The sequence below is a fragment of the Macaca mulatta genome, chromosome 1, assembly GCF_049350105.2.
Source record: "Macaca mulatta isolate MMU2019108-1 chromosome 1, T2T-MMU8v2.0, whole genome shotgun sequence".
Classification (NCBI taxonomy): Eukaryota; Metazoa; Chordata; class Mammalia; order Primates; family Cercopithecidae; genus Macaca; species Macaca mulatta.
Genome location: NC_133406.1, coordinates 195,591,514 through 195,615,452, shown reverse-complemented (window position 1 = coordinate 195,615,452; position 23,939 = coordinate 195,591,514). Strand labels below are relative to the sequence as shown.

The following is a 23,939-nucleotide window of genomic DNA, read 5'->3' as shown; positions in this document are numbered from 1 at the left end:
TTCAGGTTAACTTGCGAATTGAGCTCGCAGTTACAGACAGCTGACCATGGAAGCGAACGGGTTGGGGTGAGTTCTCCAGAGCACGCGGTGTGGCTAGTTGAGCTTCTGAGTCTTCCAACTCAGGACTCTATCCCTGTACTCCCCTTTCCCCACCTTGGAGATCTCTCAACCTGGACTCTGTTAGCTGGGATCCTGAATCCTAAAACCATGGATTTTTGAGACGTTCATCCCAGGGGCCTTAATTCAAGGGATGCCTCAGGATTTCCAACCAGGATCTCTATTCTGGGACCATCAACTCTCATCCCTCTTTATCCCCCAGCCTGGGGATCTCTCAGCCTCTGAACCAGCCCAGTGACATTCCCGTTTCTGAGACTCCGTAGTCCGAAGACCCCCAAACTATCCTTCCTGGGCCTTATTTCCTCCCCCTAGTCCCTCTAGTTGCTTCGAGCTTGGGAGAGTAGGGACTAAGTGGAGGGAAGAGGCCCCAGGGCGGGCCCTTCTAGAGTTTGTGCACCACCTGATAGGCAGAGAGGCGGCGGAACGGGCGGAAAGCCAGGGTTTGGGAGCTGGCCTGGAGGAGGTAGATAGCGGTCCTCGACTAAATCAGCCTTATGAATCCGCACTTTACCCAACCTCCAGCCTAGCATACTGACACCTACCCCTACCCCCACCTGATTACCAGACCTCAGGGTTTTCCGGAGCTGAAGAATGACACATTCCTGCGAGCAGCCTGGGGAGAGGAAACAGACTACACTCCCGTTTGGTGCATGCGCCAGGCAGGCCGTTACTTACCAGGTAAGAGTCAGGCCCTGGAAATCTAGATAAAACTCCGGAAGGCGAAAAGTTTTCAAGGGGCAGGGGAGGGCTCTGGAGGGCCTCAAGGCTAAGCCCCGTCTTCCCTCTGTATGCAGAGTTTAGGGAAACCCGGGCTGCCCAGGACTTTTTCAGCACTTGTCGCTCTCCTGAGGCCTGCTGTGAACTGACTCTGCAGGTGAGGGGTGCACAAAAGAGGGAAAGATTTATGCCTTCAGTCTGCCACCTAGCAACCCGTCTCCTGTTTCCTACAGCCACTGCGTCGCTTCCCTCTGGATGCTGCCATCATTTTCTCCGACATCCTTGTTGTACCCCAGGTACCTACTCAAATCTGATCCTGGAATATAATCCAAGGACCCCTTGAAAATCCTTCTATCAGTCCAGTCAAGGTTTACAATAAGCACTTATCCTAACTGGATCGAGGGAAAAACTAAGGTTGAAAGAGATGGAGTTTGGCAGTTTTATTCTCCTTTTCCTTCCTTCTGGAATGAGCTGAACAGAACCTTTCCTCCTGGATTCCATTTTGGGAACCCAGATGTTTTCTCCCCCTCCAGGCACTGGGCATGGAGGTGACCATGGTACCTGGCAAAGGACCCAGCTTCCCAGAGCCACTAAGAGAAGAGCAGGACCTAGAACGCCTACGGGATCCAGCAGTGGTAGCCTCTGAGCTAGGCTATGTGTTCCAAGCCATCACCCTTACCCGACAACGACTGGCTGGACGTGTGCCGCTGATTGGCTTTGCTGGTGCCCCAGTAATGTGGGACAGGGCAGGGACTGGCGGCGTGGGAAAATCACTCTGGCAGGTCTGGGGTAGACAAAGGAAGGGTCAGTCTGGCTTCTGTACATGTGACACCATCTTTCTATCCTTCTGTAGTGGACCCTGATGACATACATGGTTGAGGGTGGTGGCTCAAGCACCATGGCTCAGGCCAAGCGCTGGCTCTATCAGAGACCTCAGGCTAGTCACCAGCTGCTTCGCATCCTCACTGATGCTCTGGTCCCATATCTGGTAGGACAAGTGGCGGCTGGTGCCCAGGTGAGTCCTGAGAGAGAGAGAAATAGGCTGAGATTTGGTCTGTAAGGACGAGAAGCAAGTGTCCTAAACCTGAGAGGGCAGGGGTCTTAATGCCAGGGATGAAAGAACCTTGGCCTCCAGTGATCTAGCTGAGCAGCCAAGCCCATCCTGACACTGGCAGTGGGGCTTAATGCTCTGAGTATTCAGAGACCAAAGCTAGTGCTGGGATCTGGAGAAAGTAAAACTTTTTTTTTTTAATTACTGGATTTATAGGGTCAGGCAGTATCAGGGATTGAAGTCATTTGGGGAAAATTGAGGTGGATTTTGTATGTGGGGGGAGCTTCCTCTTTGTTACATATTTGTCTTCACCATACCCTAACTAGGCATTGCAGCTGTTTGAGTCCCATGCAGGGCATCTTGGCCCACAGCTCTTCAACAAGTTTGCACTGCCCTACATCCGTGATGTGGCCAAGCGAGTGAAGGCCAGGTTGCGGGAGGCAGGCCTGGCACCAGTGCCCATGGTGAGGATTGGGATGGGTTGAGTGAAGGTGGGCCTGTGGAGCTTTCAGGCTAAGTCCTGCATGGACTGGAGTGACCACTGGAGGGCAGCAGAAGTACAGTCAAGAAAGATTAGCAAGGCCCTCTGTAGCCTAAGATCTGCTTTTTTTCCAGATCATCTTTGCTAAGGATGGGCATTTTGCCCTGGAGGAGCTGTCCCAGGCTGGCTATGAGGTGGTTGGGCTTGACTGGACAGTGGCCCCAAAGAAAGCCCGGTAAGCTATGGAAGGGTGAGGCCTTGAGGTTGAGGTGGGGGTGTGGAGCTGCCACGTATGCAGTTACCAGAACGTGGCGCTGGCTTTGCTTCCAGGGAGTGTGTGGGGAAGACGGTGACATTGCAGGGCAACCTGGACCCCTGTGCCCTGTATGCATCAGAGGTAACAGACAGGGCCCCTCTGTGTATCTGTTACGGTGCACTCCTGTGGCTGTGGTTGTATTATTCTGTGTGCTTTTCTTTTTTAAATGTCTGTCTGTCCTTCTCTTCTACTCTGTATGTACAACATAAGCCCTAGGAAGACCGGACTTTTTGTTGCTGTTGTTCATTTGTATTTATGCTTCATGTCCAGACTAGGGATCTGATAAATTTTATTGAATGACTGAATGAGTTAACACTGAGTAGAAGCATACCTACATATGTGTTTGTCACTAGTATATGTAGGGAGGACAGAAGCTTGCTGGTCCTCCTGTAGCCAGTGCCCTGTTGGTCCCCCAGGAGGAGATTGGGCAGCTGGTGAAGCAGATGCTGGATGACTTTGGGCCACAGCGCTACATTGCCAACCTGGGCCATGGGCTTTATCCTGACATGGACCCAGAACATGTGGGTGCCTTTGTGGATGCTGTGCATAAACACTCACGTCTGCTTCGACAGAACTGAGTGTACACGTTTACCCTCAAGTACCACTAACAGATGATTGATCATTTCCAGGACAATAAAAGTTTCAGTGTTGAACTGTTGTGTAGTTTTGTTTGTGAAAGATGTGTGCCCATATCCTCAGTTCTTCTTAGCTTCTGCTCCTTCCCTGGGAACCCTCTCTATGTCCTCTTCACAAGTCATAGGGGTTAGGTATCACTGAATATGTACCAGAGCACTGAAGGATTCTCACTCCTATCTTACCTAAGTCCCAGAACTACATGGGGTAGGGTAGAGCTTTCGTAGCAGTTCAGGTTGTGACATTTGCAGAAAAATGGGTGGGGTCCTCACAGTATACAAAGGCTAAATTGATAGGGCTTTATGTCTGGGGAGGAAGGGAAGTATAATACATCAAAAAGGGGCACAGAAGGGGTTAGAATACTTCAGAGAGGCATGGGGAAGAAGATGGAGTCTAGGTGAGCAAGGAGAACATGAGGGACCCTCAGCTTTGACACCAAAATATAGGGAGGACATCAAAGCTCAGAGCTAGGTTGCTTAGGATTAGAGCTTTAGACAAGTCCATCATCAAGGCAAGAAGTCCTCTGAAACCAAAAGACCCTCTGGCACTCAAGGTTGCTTTATATTATTTTCTGAGCATCCCCTTTAATTTTCTCAAGATCTTGGTGTTTCCACCCTTCCTGGTGGTACCTGCTTCCCAGGACAAGGCTCTGAGGTGTCTGTAAGCTCTGGAGAAGGGTCTGGTATGGCAAGAAATTCTTTATCTGTCATTCTGCATCTCCTTGGACCACTAGGAGCCCACTGTGCTGTAGGCTGAACCAGCTCCCCGGCCCAGCCAGGGCAATGCAGAAGGTAGAGATGGGTTTCATTTAATGAAGGAACACAATTTCTGCTTTTAGAAAAATGATCGTTTATGTGATCCATGATTTATTCATAGAAAAGCACTGTGAGTTCACACACTTGCTAAAAAAGGGCAACTGTGATACAGAATGAGAGTGGCTTCTCTCTTTTTTTTAACCAACCCATTGGGCTGAGACGTAGGGGCCCTTGGCTGGACAGTAAGACTTGAGTAGCCACAAACGGCAAATACAACTTCTTCGTCAGTTTGGAGTAAAAAAAGTGACAGTTTGTCAAATAAAAAGTAAAGCAGATGGAGAAGTTCTTAGTTCACATTCTAGCTATACCACCCCTTCCCTATCACACCCCACCCCTAACTCAGGAACTAAGATATGAAACAGTAAACACCAAGACACTGGTATCCAACTGACTCTTCTGAATGCCTTTGCTACCTCCTGTAACAATTCCAGGCCGAGCATAGAGGTCAGGAAGGTAGCAGGAACATGATACACTGTGGAGGTCAGCCAGGGCTAAGACAGGGCTGCCCACTAGGGCTAGAAATTAGGAAGGGAGAGGCTAAGAGCAGACCAGCCCTAGCCTCCAAGTCAGCGAGCAATGAGACTGTGACAAAAGCAGGCAGAGGAAGCTTGAGGTAGAAAGGCAGGGGAAGAAAGCAAGTATGGGGTGAGAAGAGAACTGTGGAGCTAAAGCAGCCAATCTGATGGCAGAGGGAGATTGGTGCTTAGAAGCTTGTTTGGTGAGAGAATGAATAGAGGCGGCACAGAGATGGGGAACAAACGTTTAGCTGGTGAGAGAGATTTAAGAGGAACAGCAAAGAGAAATTTGGCAAAAAGGAAGGACACATTCATGCAGATCCTCAAACATGAATACACAGACATCCCTACATGTAGAAATATGCTCAGTTACACATATAAAGACACGGGCGCATGGATAACAAGCATACACACAGATACAAACATGTTTATACACATGCACTCATGTGTGCCCAGATACACATACACACTAAATATGCACAAACAGTGCATTTGCACATAGATGTGCATCCTCACATGTATGCAAAATGTGTATATCCTCAGGTAGAAACCCAGTCCAGTGTGCACATATTCACACAGGTACACAGCCATAGAACTGACACATACACATAAATATATATGTGCACATACAGACAGGCATGCACAGATGTATCTATGCACATAGACACATGTACTTAGCCATACAGATACACACACACGATTATAGATGAAACCACACACTCTCTAACACAAAGGTGACCAGAGTAGATGAATATTATGAACTCAGCAGCTTCCCAGACCTTCATCTTCTCCCTGCACTTGTTTCTCAGGTGTTCAGCAGGCTCCTGAAGAAGCTGTGTGAGGCAGGAGCTTCAATGTCCTCATAGTTTTGTGAGGCAAAAGTCTAAGTCCAGTCCTGGCCTCTGTCCCTCACTCACCACCGGGCTATAAATGCCCTGTCTGTAGGTGGGGGATTCTGCATAGACTAGACTTGGGATTGATTCTAACTGGCCATTTTTCTCCTTGGCACCCCCACTCTTCCACTGCTACCAGCATACACTCTGCAAGGGAAACCTGAGAAATGGTTGTGAGTCTCCTCAGAAAATAAGCATATCCTCCTACCCACAGCTACTTCAAGTGCCCATCAAATCAAAACCACAATGATAAATAGTTGTAAGTTTACAATAATTAGCAACACATATACTATAGTATTTACAGTCCCATAGATGTGTTTGTTTCTCTGGTTAAGCAATCCCTGAGACGGAACAGTGTTCTGTGTTTGCCAAGGGAGACAGGGCCAATGCTCAGGACACGCTGGATACAGGGACATGAGGTGGCATGTTGTGGGGTTTCTGGTCGATCTGCAGGGCCCAGCTCCTCCATGAACAGTAGGCTGTAGTGAGAAGCTTGCCAAGGTAGGCATATCAACTAGAGTTAGACTTTCCCCATCCTTAGCCCTGTGGTCCTTTGGCCTCAGCCACAGGTGCTCAGAGTCCTCTCAGGGTGGACAAATGTTTCAGTGTCCTTGGCCTGACGTGATACTACCTGGGAACCCAGGCTGCCCTGGCGGTGAGCTATCTGCTCTCTCAGCCAAAGCGCTCTCGCACCAGCAGCATCAGTTTTTTCTTGCCTTTGTAGATCTGTTTGAGGTTGTCGATGAACTGGGCAAATTGCAGGTGGCCATCCTGGGGCAGCAGGAAGGTCTCCCGAGCCTTGCTTAGAAACTCAATGAACTCTCCATAGTGGCGAGGGCTGATGTGTGTTAGGCGTGAGTGTGTAGTGTTGATATAGGCATTGATGGTGGCATCTAACAACTGGCGCAATGGAGCTTTGTCAGTGGACATGAGCTTTCCAGAGCTGCGGCGGCCTGGGATGCCCGCCAGGCCAGGTGCAGTCACTGTGCAGCGTCGTAAGATGTCTGAAAGCACTGTGGCACAGTGCACACTCTTCACCACCAGGGGGATGAGAGCTGCCAGCTCATTCTTGCCCAGAGAGTGGCTGAGAGCACAAGCCCAGAGCACATCATTGATGGCGGGATGAGTATCCTGGTTGTAGGCCAGGTTAAGATGGCTCATGGCCAGTGAGGCCAGCTTGAAGGCACGGAGCGGGTAGCCACGGAGCTCCATGTAGCGGGCGATGGTGAACAGCTGCGAATGGGTCATGCCACCAGCAGCAGCATCAATGGCAATCTGATAGGCTGCCTCAAAGGCGATGTGGTCTTTCTCACAGAGGGTAAGGGCTGACAGGGCACAGCTCTGTGGATCCTTCATAGCACACTGTAGGGCCAGTGTGCGAGCACAGCTAGCCAGTTCCTCCCGCTGTGGATAGTCAAGACTGAGGCGCAGGATAGTGGTGTGGGATACGGCTGTGGCAGCTACAATACTAGTAGCCTCAGTAGGGGTGAAGAGTGTGTACCAGCTCTGCAAGATGCTCACCAGGGCCCGCACACCTGTCAGGGAGAGCCTGAGCTCAGCCGTGGCCATCTGGGTCCTGATTCAGGTCTACCGAGATTACCATTTGGGGTTTGAACTTGGCCTGCAGCGATGAGTTCTCCCTCCTCAGCAACCCTGAGACGATATGAGGCAAACCAGGGCAAGGGGAGCATCCCAGATGGCCAGACCCTGTTTGGGGTCTCTTTCTATCCCTTCTTTCCCCAGGTTAGAGGGTTGAAGGTTTCTGCAGGTGCTCTTGACCCCTCACAAGGATGGGACAGTACAGCCTGGGGTTTGCTTGCCCTGAGGCATGGGTTGCAGATCTGCCAGGGGTTCTAGCTGAAGTGGGGCCTCTCAGGGTAGAGTCTTGTGCTGGGGCTTTGGGCTTTAGAAAGGGTCCTGAGCCTCCAAGTTGTCTGGGGTTTTTCACAAGCATGGACAGGGATGGGGACCAAACCACTGGGCCCACTACCTCCGAAGGGAGCACTTGAGTAACAACTGAAAATTCATTCTCTTAGACATGTCTCTGATGAGAGAATCAAGTGCTGCTGACATCAGGATATGGTTCAAGCAATGAGGACAGGGCTTGGGCTGGCTGAACAGAGGCTACCTTCTCCTACCAGCAGCCCCATCCTTTCTTAGGCCATCAGGAATAGGAATATGAGAGCTCTAAGGATTCACTGTCCTGTCCCAAGAGTAGGGCCTAGAAACCCCTTTCCGCTGGGAGTAGAGGGAGGTGGGAGACTCACCCACTTCTGTAGCACAGGTCACCAACCATCGTACCATCTCCCTGCGTCTCCAGTTAAGGGTTGATAAGGTCATCCGCATCACCTGGGCACAAAAGAGGCCTTTCCAGTGGGCTATGCCTAACTGTTGTGACCTCTCCCTCCCCTTGCCATTCATTTATGCAACAAATATTTTCTGGTGCTTTAAACAGTGGTCTTTCCCCTGATAAATATAAAATACAGTTTAATTTCTTTCCTAGCTCTCTCACCAATCAGATAGGAGGCTTCTCTGATGATGTGCAGCAAAGTCCTTATTATCATACCTTACTTGACTTGCAGAAATGGGGAGGTAGACAGAAGACAGGGACCCCATGGAGCCTAAAGCTGTATCTTGCTTCTGGCCTTAACTTAAAAGTGGAGCCCAATTTATGAAATCCTTGCCTTTTCCCTTGTCTAGAACTTGTGTTCTGGGCACAAAGAAAGAGCCAGACTTGGCCTATGCCCAGTCTCCCAGAGATCTTACCTTCTCCCAAGTGTCACTAGGGCAGAAGTCTAAACTGAGGATGGCCCACTCTTCTTCCATACCTGTAACCCAAGTTCCAGGGCAACGTTGAGCAGGGTGCTGTCAGTACTACTGTCAGTGGGAGTAGCAATCTTGAATGCATCTTGGGCCAGTTTGAAGATGAGGGAGGAAGAATGAATGTGCTTCTGTATTGCTTCCAGAATTGTTCGGAGTCTCAAAGTGTCTCCTATAGATGCCAAGAGCAGGAGCAGGGTCTATTTTAATGTTTTACTGAACAGTCAGCTGATCGCAACAGGTAGTTCAACAGGTGGTTGAAATGGCTGCTATTAATTCATTGAATGCTTCTGAATGCTACCGCCCCTTCTGGGTTATCAAGCTGTCTCCACTAAACACATTGAGGCTCCCCCCTTCTCCAGACCCCATGTGAGTCCTATTCTCTCCACCTTTTCATCTGTCTCTACTGAATACCCTCTGCCCTCAGGATCTTTAAGTACCAGAAATAATTTTCTTGAACACTTGAATTTCCAGAGCTATACAGTAGACAGAAAGCCACATTACTGCCAAAAAAGAATGCCAGTCCCACTGTCGACTTCTCACTACAGCTCCCTGGAGCAAAAAGGAGCAGGGCCACCACTTCTTATTCAATAGGCAGGGATTCTATACAAAGCACAAAGAGTTAAGGAATATAACATCATATGAAGTGAAGGTTGCTGGATGAAGGCAGTAGTGTATGAAAGACTGCTACATCTTATAAAGGACAAACATGTTAAGTAAAGATAGAACAAAAAGTAGGCCTTATGTTTTGCTTTGTAACTGCTGATAAAGTCAAAGAGGAGGAATGGCAGTATGACTATAGGCTTTGGAATAAAACACACTGGGGACTGAACCTGGTTCAGCCATTTAAGAGTTTAATGACTTCAGGTTGGGCGCAGTGGCTCTTGCCGGTAATCCCAGCACTTTGTGAGGCTGAGGTGGGTGAATCACTTGAGGTCAGGAGTTCGAGACCAGCCTGGCCAAATGGTGAAACCCTGTCTCTACTAAAAAAAATACAAAAATTAGTCAGGCATGGTGGCATGCGCCTGTAGTCCCAGCTACTCAGGAGGCTGAGGCAGGAGAATGACTTGAACCTGGGAGGTGGAGGTTGCAGTGAGCCAAGATTGGGCCACTGCACTCTAGCCTGGGTGACACAGTGAGACTCTGTCTCAAAAAAAAAAAAAAAAGGAAAGAGTTCAATAACTTCATCTATAAAATGGAAACAATAACCTTTAGGATTGTTGTGAGAATTATAAATAATTTATAATATTCTATGATTCTATTTTTATAAAAAAGATACATAGTGTGTGTAAATATATATGAATAGAAAATCTCCAGGAATATTTATGCAAATGTCTTTTTTTTTTTTTTGAGACTGAGTCTTGCTCTGTCGCCCAGGCTGGAGTGCAGTGGCTGGATCTCAGCTCACTGCAAGCTCCGCCTCTCGGGTTCACGCCATTCTCCTGCCTCAGCCTCCCAAGTAGCTGGGACTACAGGTCCCCGCCACCTCGCCCAGCTAGTTTTTTGTATTTTTTTTTTTTTTTTTTTTTTTTTGAGACGGAGTCTGGCTCTGTCGCCCAGGCTGGAGTGCAGTGGCCGGATCTCAGCTCACTGCAAGCGCCGCCTCCCAGGTTTACGCCATTCTCCTGCCTCAGCCTCCCGAGTAGCTGGTACTACAGGCGCCCGCCACCTTGCCCGGCTAGTTTTTTTGTATTTTTTAGTAGAGACGGGGTTTCACCGTGTTAGCCAGGATGGTCTCGATCTCCTGACCTCGTGATCCGCCCGTCTCGGCCTCCCAAAGTGCTGGGATTACAGGCTTGAGCCACCGCGCCTGGCCACAAATGTCTTATTCATAGTTGTTTTTGGGTGCCAGGATTATGCAAGAGATTTCCTTTATTCTTCTATCATCTTTAAAAAGTTTTTTAAGTTAATAGACTACGTCTTTAGAGCAGTTTCAGGTTTACAGGAAATTGATCAGATAGTACAGAGAATTCCCATATATCCCCTATTATTAACATCTTATATTAATGTGGTATATTTGGTAAACCAATATTAATACAGTAATCCCTCCGCACCTGTGGGAGATTGGTTCCATGACTTCCCCTGGATACCAAAATCTGAGGATGCTCAAGTCTCTCATAACCTACCATCATATCCTCCCCTATACTTTAAATCACCTCTAGATTATTTATAATATCTAATACAATGTTTATACATCATTACATGTAGATTCAACATAGTGCTTTGTGCCCAGCAAATTAAAGTTTTGCTTTCTGGAGCTTTGACGAGTTTTTTTTCCTGAATATTTTTGATCCACGGTTGGTTGAATCCACAGATGCAGAACCCACAGATACAAAGGGCTGACTGTACATTATTATTAGTGTGGTACATTTGATGAACCAATATACATATATTATTAACTCAAGTCTACAGTTTACATTAGGGTTCACTCTGTGTTATACAGTTGTATGGGTTTTGACAAATGTGTGTTATTAATCTGCTATTACAGTGTCATATAAAATAGTTTCACTTCTCTACAAATCTCCTGTGTTCTATCTGTTCATCCCTTTCTCCATTCCCTCTAAGTCCCTGGCAACTATTGATCTTTTTTTTTTTTTTTTTTTTTTGAGACGGAGTCTCGCTCTGTCGCCCAGGCTGGAGTGCAGTGGCCGGATCTCAGCTCACTGCAAGCTCCGCCTCCCGAGTTCACGCCATTCTCCTTTCTCAGCCTCCCGAGTAGCTGGGACTACAGGCGCCCGCCACCTTGCCCGGCTAGTTTTTTGTATTTTTTAGTAGAGGCGGGGTTTCACCGTGTTAGCCAGGATGGTCTCGATCTCCTGACCTCGTGATCCGCCCGTCTCGGCCTCCCAAAGTGCTGGGATTACAGGCTTGAGCCACCATGCCCGGCCATGATCTTTTTACTGTTTTCATAGTTTTGCCTTTTCCAGAATATCATATACTTGGAAGCATACAGTAAGTAGCCTTTTCAGACTGGCTTTTTTCTTTCTTTCTTTCTTTTTTTTTTAAACTTAAAGGCTAGTGTGATAATACAGATTGGCTTCTTACAACATGCAATACACATTTAAGGTTCCTCCATATCTTTGTTTCCCTCAGAGTTTACACCCAAAACTTCCATGTCTTTTTTTTTTTTTTTTTTTTTTTTGAGTGTGTGTGGCTTGAGAAGCCATGTCTTTTTATTTAGAAATAATAATCAATTCTATGGATATACGACAATTTATTTATCCATCTACCTTTTGAAGAACATCTTGGTTACTTCCAGTTTGGAGCAATTATAAATAAAGATGCTCCAAACATTCATGTGTAGGCTAACTGCGACCTCCGCCTCCTGGGTTAAAGATATTCTCCTGGTCTCAGCCTCCTGAGTAGCTTGGATTACAGATGCGTGACACCACGCCCAGCTAATTTTTATATTTTTAGTAGAGATGGGGTTTCACCATGTTGGCCAGGCTGGTCTTGAACTCCTGACCTCAGATGATCCACCTGCCTCAGCCTCCCAAAGTGCTGGGATTGCAGGCGTGAGCCACTGCGCCTGGCCATCCTCTAGACATTTTATAGTTTTGTGTTTTACCTTTAGGTCTATGATCCATTTTGAGTTAATTTTTGTGAAAGGTCTAAGGTCAGTGTCTATATTAATTTCTTTTTGCATGTGAATGTCCAGATTTTCTAGCACCATTTGTTGAAAAGACAATCTTTTGGTCCTTTCTCAATATCAGTTGACTATATTTGTGTGAGTCTATTTCTGAGCTTTTAATTTTGTTCCATTGATCTATTTGTCAGTTTTTCAACAGTACCACACTGTCTTGATTAATATTACAGTAAGTGTTTCCACTGGGTAGTATCAGGCCTCTGACTTGTTCTTCAATATTATGTTGGCTATTCTAGGTCTTTTGTTTTTCAACATAAAGTTTAGAAAGTGTTTGTTGATATGCACAAAATAAATTGCTGGGATTTTGATTGGGATTGTGTTAAATCTATAAATCAAGTTGGGAAGAACTGACCTTCTAATATACATTCTTTTTATCCATGAACATGGACCATTTCTATTTATTTAAATCATCTTTGATTTTTTTCATCCAAGTTTTACAGTATTCCTCATATCGATCTTATACATATTTTGTTAGATTTATTCCTAAGTACTTCATTTTTGGGGTGCTAATGTAAATAGTACTGTGTTTTAAATTTCAAAGTCCAATTGTTCTTTGCTGGCATATAGGAAAGAAATTGAATTTTGCATATTAACCTTATATACTGCAAACTTGCTATAATTACTTGTTAGTTCCAGTTTTTAAAAAAATTGATTCTTTGGGATTCACACATAGTCAATCATGTCATTTGTGAACAAAGACAGATTTATTTCTTCCTTTCCAATTGGCTTACAATGATTTCACTTAAGAATTTTTGATCCTTATGATGGGTTTATTGGGACATAACCCTGTCATTAGTCAGGGAGCATCTGTGTATCATTTATTTCCTTTTCCTATCTTATTGTATTAGTTAGGAACTTCCAGTATGATGCTGAATAGAGGTGGCAAGAGGGAACATCCTTGTCTTATTCCTGATCTTAAAGGGAAAGCATCTAGTTTCTCACCATTAAGTGTAATGGTAGTTATAGCTGTAGGTTTTAATTTTTTGTCTTTAAGCTCTTTTGCCCAGACTGGAGTGCAGTACACAATCACGGTTCACTGCAGCCTTGACTTCCCAGGCTCAAGTGATCCTCTTGCCTCAGCCTCCCAAGTAGCTGGAACTACAGGAGTGTGCCCACCACAACTGGCTATTTTTTATTTTTTAGTAGTGATGAGGTCTTGCTATGTTGTCCAGGCTGGTCTTGAACTCCCAGGCTCAAGCAATTCTCTCATCTTGGCCTCCCAAAGTGCTAGGATTACAAGTGTGAGCCACCACACCCAGACGGTAACTGTAGGTTTTTTGGTAGAAGTTCTTTATCAAGTTGAGGCAGTTCTCCTCTATTCCTAGTTTGCTAAGCATTTTTTAAAATTATGAATGGGTGTCAGTTATGCTTTTCCTGCATTTACTGATGAATGACTTTTCTTCTTTGCCTGTGGAAAGAATAAATTCCATTAATGGAATTAATGGATTCCATTAATTGATTTTCAAGCATTGAGACAACTAACATACCTGAAATAAATCCTACTTATGGTTCATTCTTTTTATACACTATTGGGTTTGATTTGCTAAAATTTGTTCAGGATTTTTGCATTTATGCTCATGAGTCATACTGATCTGTACTTTTCCTTTCTTGTAATGTCTTTATTTAGTTTTGTTTTAGAGTAATGCTGGCCTCATAGAATAAGCAAGTGTTTCCTCTGCTTCTATTTTCTGGAAGAGACTTTAGACAATCAGTACCATTTATTCCTTAAATATTTGGTAGAACTCACCAGTGAAATAATCTGAGCCTGGTGTTTTCTGTTTTGGAAGGTTATTATTAATTCAATTTCTCTAACAAATATGGGCCTATTCAGATTATTTATTTCTCCTTCTGTGAGTTTTTGTAGTGTTTTTCAAGAAATTGGTCCAACTAATTATCTAAGTTATCAAATTGGTGGGCATAGAGTTCAAAAAAATTTTTATTAACCTTTTAATGTCCATGGGATCAGTACTGATGGCCCCTCTTTCATTTATAATATTAGTAATTTATATCTCCTCTCTTTTTTCTTGGTTAGCCTAAAGGTTTATCAATTTTATTGGTCTTTTCAAAGAATCACTCTTGCTTTTATTGATTTTTGCCTGCTGTTTTTCTACTTTCAATTTCACTGATTTCTGCTCTAATTTTTGTTATTTATTTTCTTCCACTAACTTTAGATTTACATTGCTCTTCTTTCGCTATTTGCCCAATGTGGAAGCTTAACTTATAAACTGATTGTTATTCTTTCTCTATTTTACTAATGTGCAAGCTTAGATTATTTATTTTATAATTATTTTTATTAAAATTATTATTATTTTTTTTTTGAGGCAGAGTCTCGCTCTGTTGCCCAGGCTGGAGTGCAGCGGCATGATCTCAGCTCACTGCAACCTCTGCCTCCTGGTTCAAGTGATTCTTCTGCCTCAGCCTCCTGAGTAGCTGGGATTACAGGCACCTGCCACCATGCCTGGCTAATTTTTGTATTTTTGTAGAGACAGGGTTTGTCCATGTTCGTCAGTCTGGTCTCAAACTCCTAACCTCACGTGATTGCCTCGGCCTCTCAAAGTGCTGGGATTACAGGCATGAACCACTTCACCTGGCCTATTTTTTGAGAAAAGGTCTTACTCTTGCCTAGGCTGCAGTGTAGTCATGTGATCATGGTTCACTTCAGCCTTGACCTCCCAGGCTCAAGTGATCCTCCCAAACCACTGGGATTATGGGTGTGAATCACCATGTCTCGCTCTTTCTTTTCTTTCTTTCTCTTTTTTTTTTTTTTTTGGTGGAGTTTCACTCTGTCGCCCAGGCTGGAATGCAGTGGCATGATCTTGGCTCACTGCAACCTCTGCCTCCAGGTTCAAGTGATTCTCCTGCCTCAGCCTCCCAAGTAGCTGGGACTACAGGCATGCGCTACCACATCTAGCTAATTTTTGTATTTTTAGTACATGTGGGGTTTCACCCTGTTGGCCAGGCTGGTCTTGAACTCCTGACCTCAGGTGATCCGCCCACCTCAGCCTTCCAAAGTGCTGGGATTACAGGCATAAGCCACCATGCCTGGCTGCTCTTTTCACTTTCTTGATAATGCTCTTTGATGCACACAAGATTTAAATTTTGATGAAATCTAATTTACCTATCTATATATATTTTTTTGTTGCTCATGCTTTTGATGTCATAGCTAAGAATCCATTGGCTTACCCAAGGTCATGAAGACTTATTCCTATGTTTTCATGTAAGAGTTTTAAGGCTTTAGCTCTTACATTTAGGTTACTGGTTCCATCTCTACTTTTAATCTATCTGTGTCTTTAAAGTGGGTTTCTTACAGACAACATATAGTTGAATTTTAAAAAGGTTTCTCCACACCTTTGTCAACATAATTTTTTATCAAAAATTCTCCTTGCTGTCCAGGAGTGGTGGCTCATGCCTGTAATCCCAGCACTTTGGGAGGCCAAGGTGGGTGGATCACCTGAGGTCAGGAGTTCAAGACCAGCCTGGCCATCATGGCAAAACCCTATCTCTACTAAAAATACAAAAATTAGCTGGGCGTGGTGGTGGGCGCTTGTAGTCCCAGCTCCTTGGGAGGCTGAGGCATGAGAATCATTTGAACCCAGGAGGTGGAGGTTGCAGTGAGCCGAGATCACGCCACTGCATTCCAGCCTGGGTGACAGAGCGAGACTCTGTCTCAAAAAATAAAAATAAATAAATAAAAATAATAATTTTTCCTTGGCTAAGTGTGGTGGCTCACACCTGTAATCCCAGCATTTTGGGAGCTCAAGGTGGGAGGATTACTTGAGGCCAGGGGTTCAAGGCCAGCTAGGGTAACATAGCAAGACCTCATCTCTACTAAAAAATAAAATTTAAAACAAATCCTTTAGTTTGAAATAATTTTACGTAAAGAAAAGTTTGAAGAATAGAACAGAAATGTTTTTTTCTTCTCTCTGAACCATTTGAAAGTAAGTGACTTGATGCCCCATCACTCCTATCGTGGTGTGTATTTCCTACAAAGACACTCTTCTACACCCGCAAGACAACCATCAAAAGCAGCAAATTAACAGATACATTCCTACCATCTACCACCAACCACATTCAAGTTCCACCAATTGTCCCCAAAATGTCTTTTTTTTTTTTTTTTTTTTTTTTTTTTTTTTTTTTTTTGAGACGGAGTCTCGCTCTGTCGCCCAGCCCAGGCTGGAGTGCAGTGGCGCGATCTCGGCTCACTGCAAGCTCCGCCTCCCGGGTTCACGCCATTCTCCTGCCTCAGCCTCCCGAGTAGCTGGGACTACAGGCGCCCACAACCGCGCCCGGCTAATTTTTTGTCATTTTTAGTAGAGACGGGGTTTCACCGTGGTCTCGATCTCCTGACCTTGTGATCCGCCCGCCTCGGCCTCCCAAAGTGCTGGGATTACAGGCGTGAGCCACCGCGCCCGGCCGTCCAAAATGTCTTTTATAGCAAAAAGATTTTATACAAGTTCACGTGTTGCACTTAGTTTGTCATGTGTCTTAAGTCTTCAATTCGGAAAAATTTCCCCATCTTTCCTTGACATTCACAACCTTGACACTTTTGCAGGCTAGTTATTTTGTAGCATGTCCTTTATTTGGTATTCCTGATGTTTCCTTATTAGATGTACATTTGCACTTTTGGCTGTAACATCACAGAAGTGATGCTGAGTTCTTATTGTTTCCTATCAGGTAATCTATGTTTTTTTTTTTTTTTTTTTTTTTTGAGACGGAGTCTTGCTCTGTCACCCAGGCTGGAGTGCAGTGGTGCGAGTCTCCGCTCACTGCAAGCTCCACCTCCTGGGTTTACGCCATTCTCCTGCCTCAGCCTCCCGAGTAGCTGGGACTACAGGCGCCTGCCACCTCACCCGGCTAGTTTTTTTGGTATTTTTAGTAGAGACGGGGTTTCACCGGGTTAGCCAGGATGGTCTCGATCTCCTGACCTCGTGATCCACCCGCCTTGGCCTCCCAAAGTGCTGGGATTACAGGCTTGAGACACCGCGCCCAGCTAATCTATGTTTTTGACTTCATCCATTTCTGATGATATTAACTGTGACTAGTTGATTAAAGTGGTGTTGGCCAGGTTTCCCAATTTGTAAAGTTACACATTTTTCCTCTATAATTGATAAGTACTTTGTGAAGAGATACTTTGAGACTATATGAATATCTTGTTCTTCAAATGTTCATGCACTAGCTTTGAATCCATTGATATTTCCTGACTGCAGCTATTTTAGGTATCTCATATAAGTCAAATCATACAATATTTATCCTTTTGTGTCTAGTTTATTTCACTTAGCATGTTCTCAAGGTTCACTCATGTTGTAGCATGTATCAGACTTTCATTCCTTTTATGGCTCAATAATATTCCATTGTCTATATATACCACATTTTGTTTATCCATTCACCTGTTGATGAACATTTGGCTATAATGAATAATGTTACTATAAACACTGTTGTACAACTATCTGTTTGAGTTCCTGCTTGCAATTCTTTTGGACATATAGCTGGTTCATTTTTTTTTGACCTACCTACCTGTTTATAGTTATGTTTTTAGAGACAGGGTCTCACTTTCTCATCCAGGCAGTGGCACGATAGCTCACTGTAACCTCAAACTCCTGGGCTCAAGCAATTGTCTTGCTTTAGCCTCCTGAGTAGCTGGGACTACAGGTGGGTGCCACCATGCCCAGCTAGTTTTTAAATTTCTTGCAGAGAGAAGGTCTCACTATGTTACCCAGGCTGGTCTCTAACTCCTGTCCTCTAACTGATTTTCCCACCTCAGCCTCCCTAAGTGTTAGGATTACAGGTGTGAGTCACTTTGGCCTTTAATGATTGATTGATTGAGATGGAGTCTCGCTCTGTTGCCCAGGCTGGAGTGCAGTGGCATGATCTCGGGGCTCACTGCAACCTCTGCCTCCCAGTTCAAGCGATTCTTGTGCCTCAGCCTCCTGAGTAGCTGGGGTTACAGGCATGTGCCACCATGCCCGGCTAATTTTTTTTTTTTTTTTGAGACGGAGTCTTGTTCTGTCACTCAGGCTGGAGCGCAGTGGCGCAATCTCGGCACACTGCAAGCTCCGCCTCCCAGGTTCACGCCATTCTCCTGCCTCAGCCTTCCGAGTAGCTGGGACTACAGGCATGCGCCACCACGCCTGGCTAATTTTTTTGTATTTTTAGTAGAGATGGGGTTTCACCATGTTAGCCAGGATGATCTCGATCTCCTGACCTCGTGATCCACCCGCCTCGGCCTCCCAAAGTGCTGGGATTACAGGCGTGAGCCACCGCAGCCGGCCCATGCCCGGCTAATTTTTGTATTTTTAGTAGAAACAGGGTTTTGCCGTGTTGGCCAGGCTGGTCTTGAACTCCTAACTTCAGGTTATCCACCCGCCTCGGCCTCCCAAAGTGCTGGGATTACAGGTGTGAGCCTGGCCCTGGCTTTTATTTATTCTTAAGCGAAGTTTGACAGTTTTGTTTTCGAAGGAGTTAGTCCATTTCATCTGTGTTGTTGAATTTACTGGCATAAAGCTGTTTGTAATATTCTCCTATTACCATTTTGATATCTTTAGAATCTGTAGTGATATCACCTTTCTCATTCCTGATATTGGTCATTTCTGCCTTTTATCTCCTTTTTTCTTGATCAGTCTAGATAGGGATTTCAATTTGATTTATGTTTTCATTCATTCCTTTTTTTTTTTTTTTGAGATAGAGCCTTACTCTGTCCTCCAGGATGGAGTGTAGTGGCGTGATTTCGGCTCATTGCAATCTCTGCCTCCCTGGTTCAAGCAATTCTCCCTGCCTCGGCCTCCTGAGTAGCTGGGATTACAGGCGCCCACCACCATGCCCGGCTAATTTTTGTATTTTTTAGGACAGACAGGGTTTCGCCATTGCGCCAGCCTTGTCTCGAACTCCTGATCTCAAGCAATCCACCTGCCTCGGCTCCCAAAGTGTTGGGATTACAGGCGTGAGCCACCGTGCCCAGCCTTAATTGATCTTTTCAAAGAATCAGCTTTTGGTTTCATTGATTATTCTCTATTTCATTGGTTTTTGCTCTGGTTTTTTTTTTTCTTGAGACAGAGTCTTACTCTGTTGCCCAGGATGGAATGCATTGGTGTGATCTTGGCTCACTGCAGCCTCCAACTCCTGTGTTCAGATGATTATAGTACCTCAGCCTCCCGAGTAGCTGGGATTATAGGCGTGTGCCACCATGCCCACTTAATTTTTTTTTTTTGGTAGAGATGGAGTTTTGCCATGTTAGCCAGGCTGGTCTTGAACTCTTGGCTTCAAGTCATCTGCCTTCCTTGGCCTCTCAAAGGGGTGGGATTACAGGCATGAGCCACTGCACCTGTCTGCTCTGATCTTTATTATTTCCTTTCCTATGCTTACTTTGGGTTTTATTTTTCTGACTTCTTAAAGTAAAATCTGGGCTGGGTGCAGCAGCTCACGCCTGTAATCCCAGCACTTTGGGAGGCTGAGGCAGGCGGATCATGAGGTCAAGAGATCGAGACCATCCTGGCGAACACTGTGAAACCCTGTCTCTACTAAAAATACAAAAAAATTAGCCGGGCATGGTGGCGGGCACCTGTAGTCCCAGCTACTCGGGAGGCTGAGGCAGGAGAATAGCATGAATCTGGGGTGGTGGAGCTTGCAGTGAGCAGAGATTGCACCACTGCACTCCAGCCTGGGAAACAGAGCGAGACTCCGTCTCAAAAAAAAAAAAAAAAAAAAAAAAGTGAAATCTGAGATCACTGATTTGAAGCAGTTTTCATTTATTGCTAAAAATGTGTAAGAAAACCTTAGCTACATTCCACTAATTTTGACTTGTGCTTTCATTTTCATATAGTCAAAAGATTTTCTAATTTTCTTGTGATTTTTTTTCTTTGCTCCATGAGTAATATACATGTACGTGGTTTAATTTCCACAAACTTAAGATATTTTCTAAATATCTTTTTATCATCGATTTTTAATTGTACTGTGGTTGTCTGAAAAAGATTTTCAGTTCCTCTCTCTCTCTGTCTCTTTTTTTAAGAGTCAGGGTCTTGCTCTGTCACCCAGGTTGGAGTGCAGTGTCATGATGGTAGCTTACTGCAGTTTCTAACTCCTGCGCTCATGCAGTTCTTCTACCTTAGCCTCCTCAGTAGCTGGGACTACGGGTGCTTGCCAGTACATCTGGCTAATTTTTAAAATTTTTTGTAAAGACAGGATCTTGCTATGTTGCCCAGGCTAGTCTCAAACTCCTGGTCTCAAGTGATCCTTCTGCCTTGGCCTCCTGAAGTGCTGGGATTACAGGTGTGAGCCACTGCACCTGGCTTCATCTTTGTTTCTGAAATATATTTTCATTGGTATAAAATTCTAGTTTGATAGTTTTTGGTTTTGTTTTGAGATGGAGTCTCACTTTGTCACCCAGGCAGGAGTGCAGTGGTGAGATCTCGGCTCACCGCAACCTCTGCCTCCCAGGTTCAAGCGATTCTCGTGCCTCAGCCTCCTGAGTAGCTGGGACTACAGGTGTGCACTACGATGCCCAGCTAATTTTTGTATTTTTAGTAGAGATGGGGTTCTCAAACTCCTGACCTCAAGTGATCTGCCCGCCTTGGCCTCCCAAAGTGCTGGGATTATAGGCGTGAGCCACCATGCTTGGCCTGATGATTTTTTTAAAAAAAGCACTTTCAGGGATTTTTTTTCCCACTGTTTTCTGGCTTACATTGTTTCTAATGATAAATCTGTTCTCATACTTGTTTTTTTGTCCTTTGTCTGTAATGTATCTTTTTTACTCTGATTGCTAAGTAGATTTTCTCTTCTATTATTGGTTTTAAGCATTTTGGTTATGATGTGCCTTGGTATAGTTTTCTTCATGTTTATTATGCTTATCATTCATTTATTTCCTTAGATCTGTAGTCCTCCTCCTTATCCTGCTTGGAATCTGAAACTCCATGCAGGCTACCACCACTCCCCACTTGGCACTCCTCACATGAATGCACATTATCAAATTTGTTGATTTTTGCCAATAAGATCCGTAAAAAATGTTATCTCAGGCTAATTTTAATTTGTATTTCTAATGTGATACCAGACATTTTAGTTGTCTAAAAACCACTTGTATCTCCTTTCCTGTGAACTGTCTGATCATATCCTTTGTTCTATTTTTGTATTTGTTTGCTGATCATTTTTATATTAATTTGTATGTAACTTTTACCTTTTCTGTAATGAGCGGTGTTTTTGGGGGGACAATAATAAGATACCATATAAACTTATTTTTAATTTTAAAAAATCTTCAAAATCCATGTAGCTTCCTGGTCCAAAATATTCAGGAGCTCATGGTGGCTAGCATTTTATCATAGCTCCTTCTTATGTAGCGGCTTACTTTCACTTCTGTTTGTGGTGAAACCTGCATAGCTAAGAGGATGTATGTGAGCTTAAAGGCCTGAGAATCACTTTGGACTGCCTATCTTTTACTAGGGCACTGAAAAAAACCCACAAACTCTTCTATCTGTAAGAAGTTCAGCTCTATCTTAGTCATCACTTCATTAGATATTCCAGTGGCCCTGGGAGGCTGACAGGTCATTGACAATGATTCCCATTTTATAGATTTGAAACTGAGGCTTAGAAAGGTGAAGTGATTTTATCAAACAGAAGGTTAGATTTAAAAGTAACTTAAAGATCAATTAATTTTAAATATTCGGGATCCTACAATTAGTTACTAGGGTAAAGTTTTGGCTTGGATCCAGGTGCTCTTTCTAATGGCAGCAAAGTGAGGATCACTATCACTCTAAATGGTCAAGGAGCTTCTCTTCCTCAGGAGACTGCAGGCCAAGCCTTTGACAGGCCATGCTGGGCAGGCAGATGGGTGATGCTGGAGCTTAAGGTCTATCTATGCTCACCTTTGGCAGCAGTCAGCATGGTGGAGGCCAGTTCACACTGCTGTGATTCCAAGTGTCCAAGCGTGAACCAGCGAGGATAACGGCTGGGCACCACAGACACCGTATGGTGAGGGTGGGCTGTGTCGCCTGCAGAAGCTGAGTTTTCTAAAACAGGTAACCTGGAAGACCCAGGAAGAATCATCAGCCACCATCCAGACCCTGGGCTTCTGAACCACCTTAGAGAAGCTTGCTCTTTGCTGGGGAGGAACTGGGGAGAGGAAAGGATTAACTAAGAGCTTTGAAGGTTTTTACACCTGTGGTACTATACACTATATGAGGTGAGTGCCTTGGTACTTAAGAGAACTCAACGCTGAATAGTTTCCACTACAAATGGATGCGAAAGGCAGTTTAAGAGCTACCGGGTTGAGTAGTATGATATACTGTAAGAAGAGAGAAAAGTTAATACATTTTAAAAAAGAATCATAGGGTTGTTTATTTTATTTATTTTTGAGACAACGTCTCTATCACATAGGCTGGAGTGTAGTGGCGCAATCACAGCTCACTGCAGCCCTGACCTCCTGGGCTCAAGCAATCCTCCCACCTCAGCCTCTTGAGTAGCTGGGACTTCAGGTATGCACCACCATGCCTGGCTAATTTTTGTATTTTTTGTTTTTGGAGAGACGGAGTTTCACCATGCTGCCCAGGCTGGTCTCAAACTCCTAGGCTCAAGCAATCTACCTGCCTCAGCCTCCCAAAGTGCTAGGACTATAGGCTTGAGCCACTGTACCCAGCCTGGTTATTTCTAAAAGTATAAGAAATACGTGCCAAGGAATTTCCTGTTTTAGCTAATGTATTGTCCCAGCCTTACAGTCTGACTAAAATTGTTCTGTATAGTCTGCTACATCACAGAGTTAAGTTTAACTGCCTAAACCAAGGATCTTATTCTAGCTTGGAAACAAAATGCCCATAGCTCATTGTTCTCAAGTCTTGGGGTAAATATATTTACCTCTACTTCCCCCAGCTGCTTCTGGGGACCTGTGCTGGGGAACCTTGATTCAGCTGAACTATAGAAGGGCTCAGACCCCTTCTCAGCTTGCCAGACTAACCACTGAACAGGAAGACTCAGGTCTTAAGTGCTCCTTATTTATTAACATCTCAGGGGCTTCCTCAGACAATCAACCATGAGTACTGCCAGGGAACCAAGTCACCAACAAGGAATCCAGATATGAATCCTAGATCATATAAAAATATCTGAGCTATTTTAAGGTACACTTGGTAGCAGGTCCAACAGAATGACAAAGAGGGACAGAAAAGAAAGTGAAATAAGCAAAGAAAAAGAACACTGGACACTTCTGCTTTGATGGAGGCAACTGGACTGGGAAAGGGCTACCCACCTCATGGCACGTAAAGCTAATTTATAGGACAAGTCTGGATCATGAGGCAGCAGAGCTGAGAACAAATACTTGGCAAAGGTATGCATGGGAACACTCTCTCGGTGGATGACTTCTCCCAGACCGCTGAAAGGGCCCCCTGGAGGAAGATAAGTCAGCCAGTTATTTATCTGTATGCTTCCATTTGCCAGTCTGGACTTGAGCCCCAATATCTCATGCATGTTTGCTAATCATGGGATTACTACATTTCAATGTCATAAATATTCACTACATTTTAATGTCATAAATATTCCTGTACTTGTACGCTATTGAAGAGGGGAGCTCAGGGTCATGGGTCAAAGACACCATGACAAGAGACTCTTTTCTACTTACCTTCCAGCAGTAAGATGCATTGCTTTTGCAGTGTTTGCACTAGCTCATCGTCCAGCTGCAGCTCTTGGAGTTGGCTCAGGAGCTGTTCCTCATTACGGCATACCTTGTCCTGTGCGTAGAGGCCTTCAGGCATTACCCTCTGTTGACCCAGGCCCATCAGTGCAACTTCCAAGGCCAATGACAGGTAGGACTCACTGCTGTTTGGGGAGCCTGCAGCCATAGGTACATGCTGGTACACAGGGGGTCTGCTTTCATTCATATCTGAGGGCAACAGGGCACCAAATTCTTTAGGTCAGGCTTGGTAGAGTCTTCTTTCTTTCTTTCTTTTTTTTTTTGGAGACAGAA

At 44.7% G+C, this 23,939-nt stretch overlaps 2 protein-coding genes across 10 annotated transcripts in view; one reads left to right on the top strand and one right to left on the bottom strand.

Moving 5' to 3' along the window:
• Positions 1-26: 26 nt before the first annotated feature.
• On the top strand, positions 27-3,335 carry UROD (uroporphyrinogen decarboxylase). Of its 4 annotated transcripts, none has more exons than XM_015138175.3 (10): positions 27-66; positions 683-795; positions 912-991; positions 1,068-1,130; positions 1,368-1,565; positions 1,688-1,849; positions 2,212-2,349; positions 2,501-2,601; positions 2,697-2,763; positions 3,099-3,335. In XM_015138175.3, exons 1-10 carry the CDS (start codon positions 47-49, stop codon positions 3,258-3,260), a joined length of 1,104 nt encoding a protein of 367 aa, XP_014993661.1. In that variant the 5' UTR covers positions 27-46; the 3' UTR covers positions 3,261-3,335. The 4 variants fall into 4 exon arrangements, with proteins under 4 accessions (XP_014993661.1, XP_014993673.1, XP_077815797.1 ...); XM_015138187.3 differs by having other exon boundaries at positions 1,349-1,565; XM_077959671.1 differs by lacking the exon at positions 1,068-1,130.
• An 805-nt stretch (positions 3,336-4,140) lies between these two features.
• ZSWIM5 (zinc finger SWIM-type containing 5) overlaps positions 4,141-23,939 on the bottom strand; it is a 194,211-nt gene continuing 174,412 nt past the window's right edge. For 4 of the 6 annotated variants that reach the window (XM_015138173.3, XM_077958846.1, XM_077958859.1 and 1 more), the window contains 6 exons: positions 23,595-23,855; positions 23,226-23,361; positions 21,853-22,010; positions 8,367-8,530; positions 7,806-7,887; positions 4,141-7,073 (listed from right to left, as the gene is read on the bottom strand). In XM_015138173.3, coding sequence (XP_014993659.2) covers positions 6,211-7,073; positions 7,806-7,887; positions 8,367-8,530; positions 21,853-22,010; positions 23,226-23,361; positions 23,595-23,855 — 1,664 coding nt within the window. In that variant the 3' untranslated portion in view covers positions 4,141-6,210. Of the gene's footprint in view, positions 7,074-7,805; positions 7,888-8,366; positions 8,531-21,852; positions 22,011-23,225; positions 23,362-23,594; positions 23,886-23,939 lie in introns of all 6 variants that reach the window. The other 2 variants (XM_077958857.1, XM_077958865.1) reach the window with 1 other exon arrangement.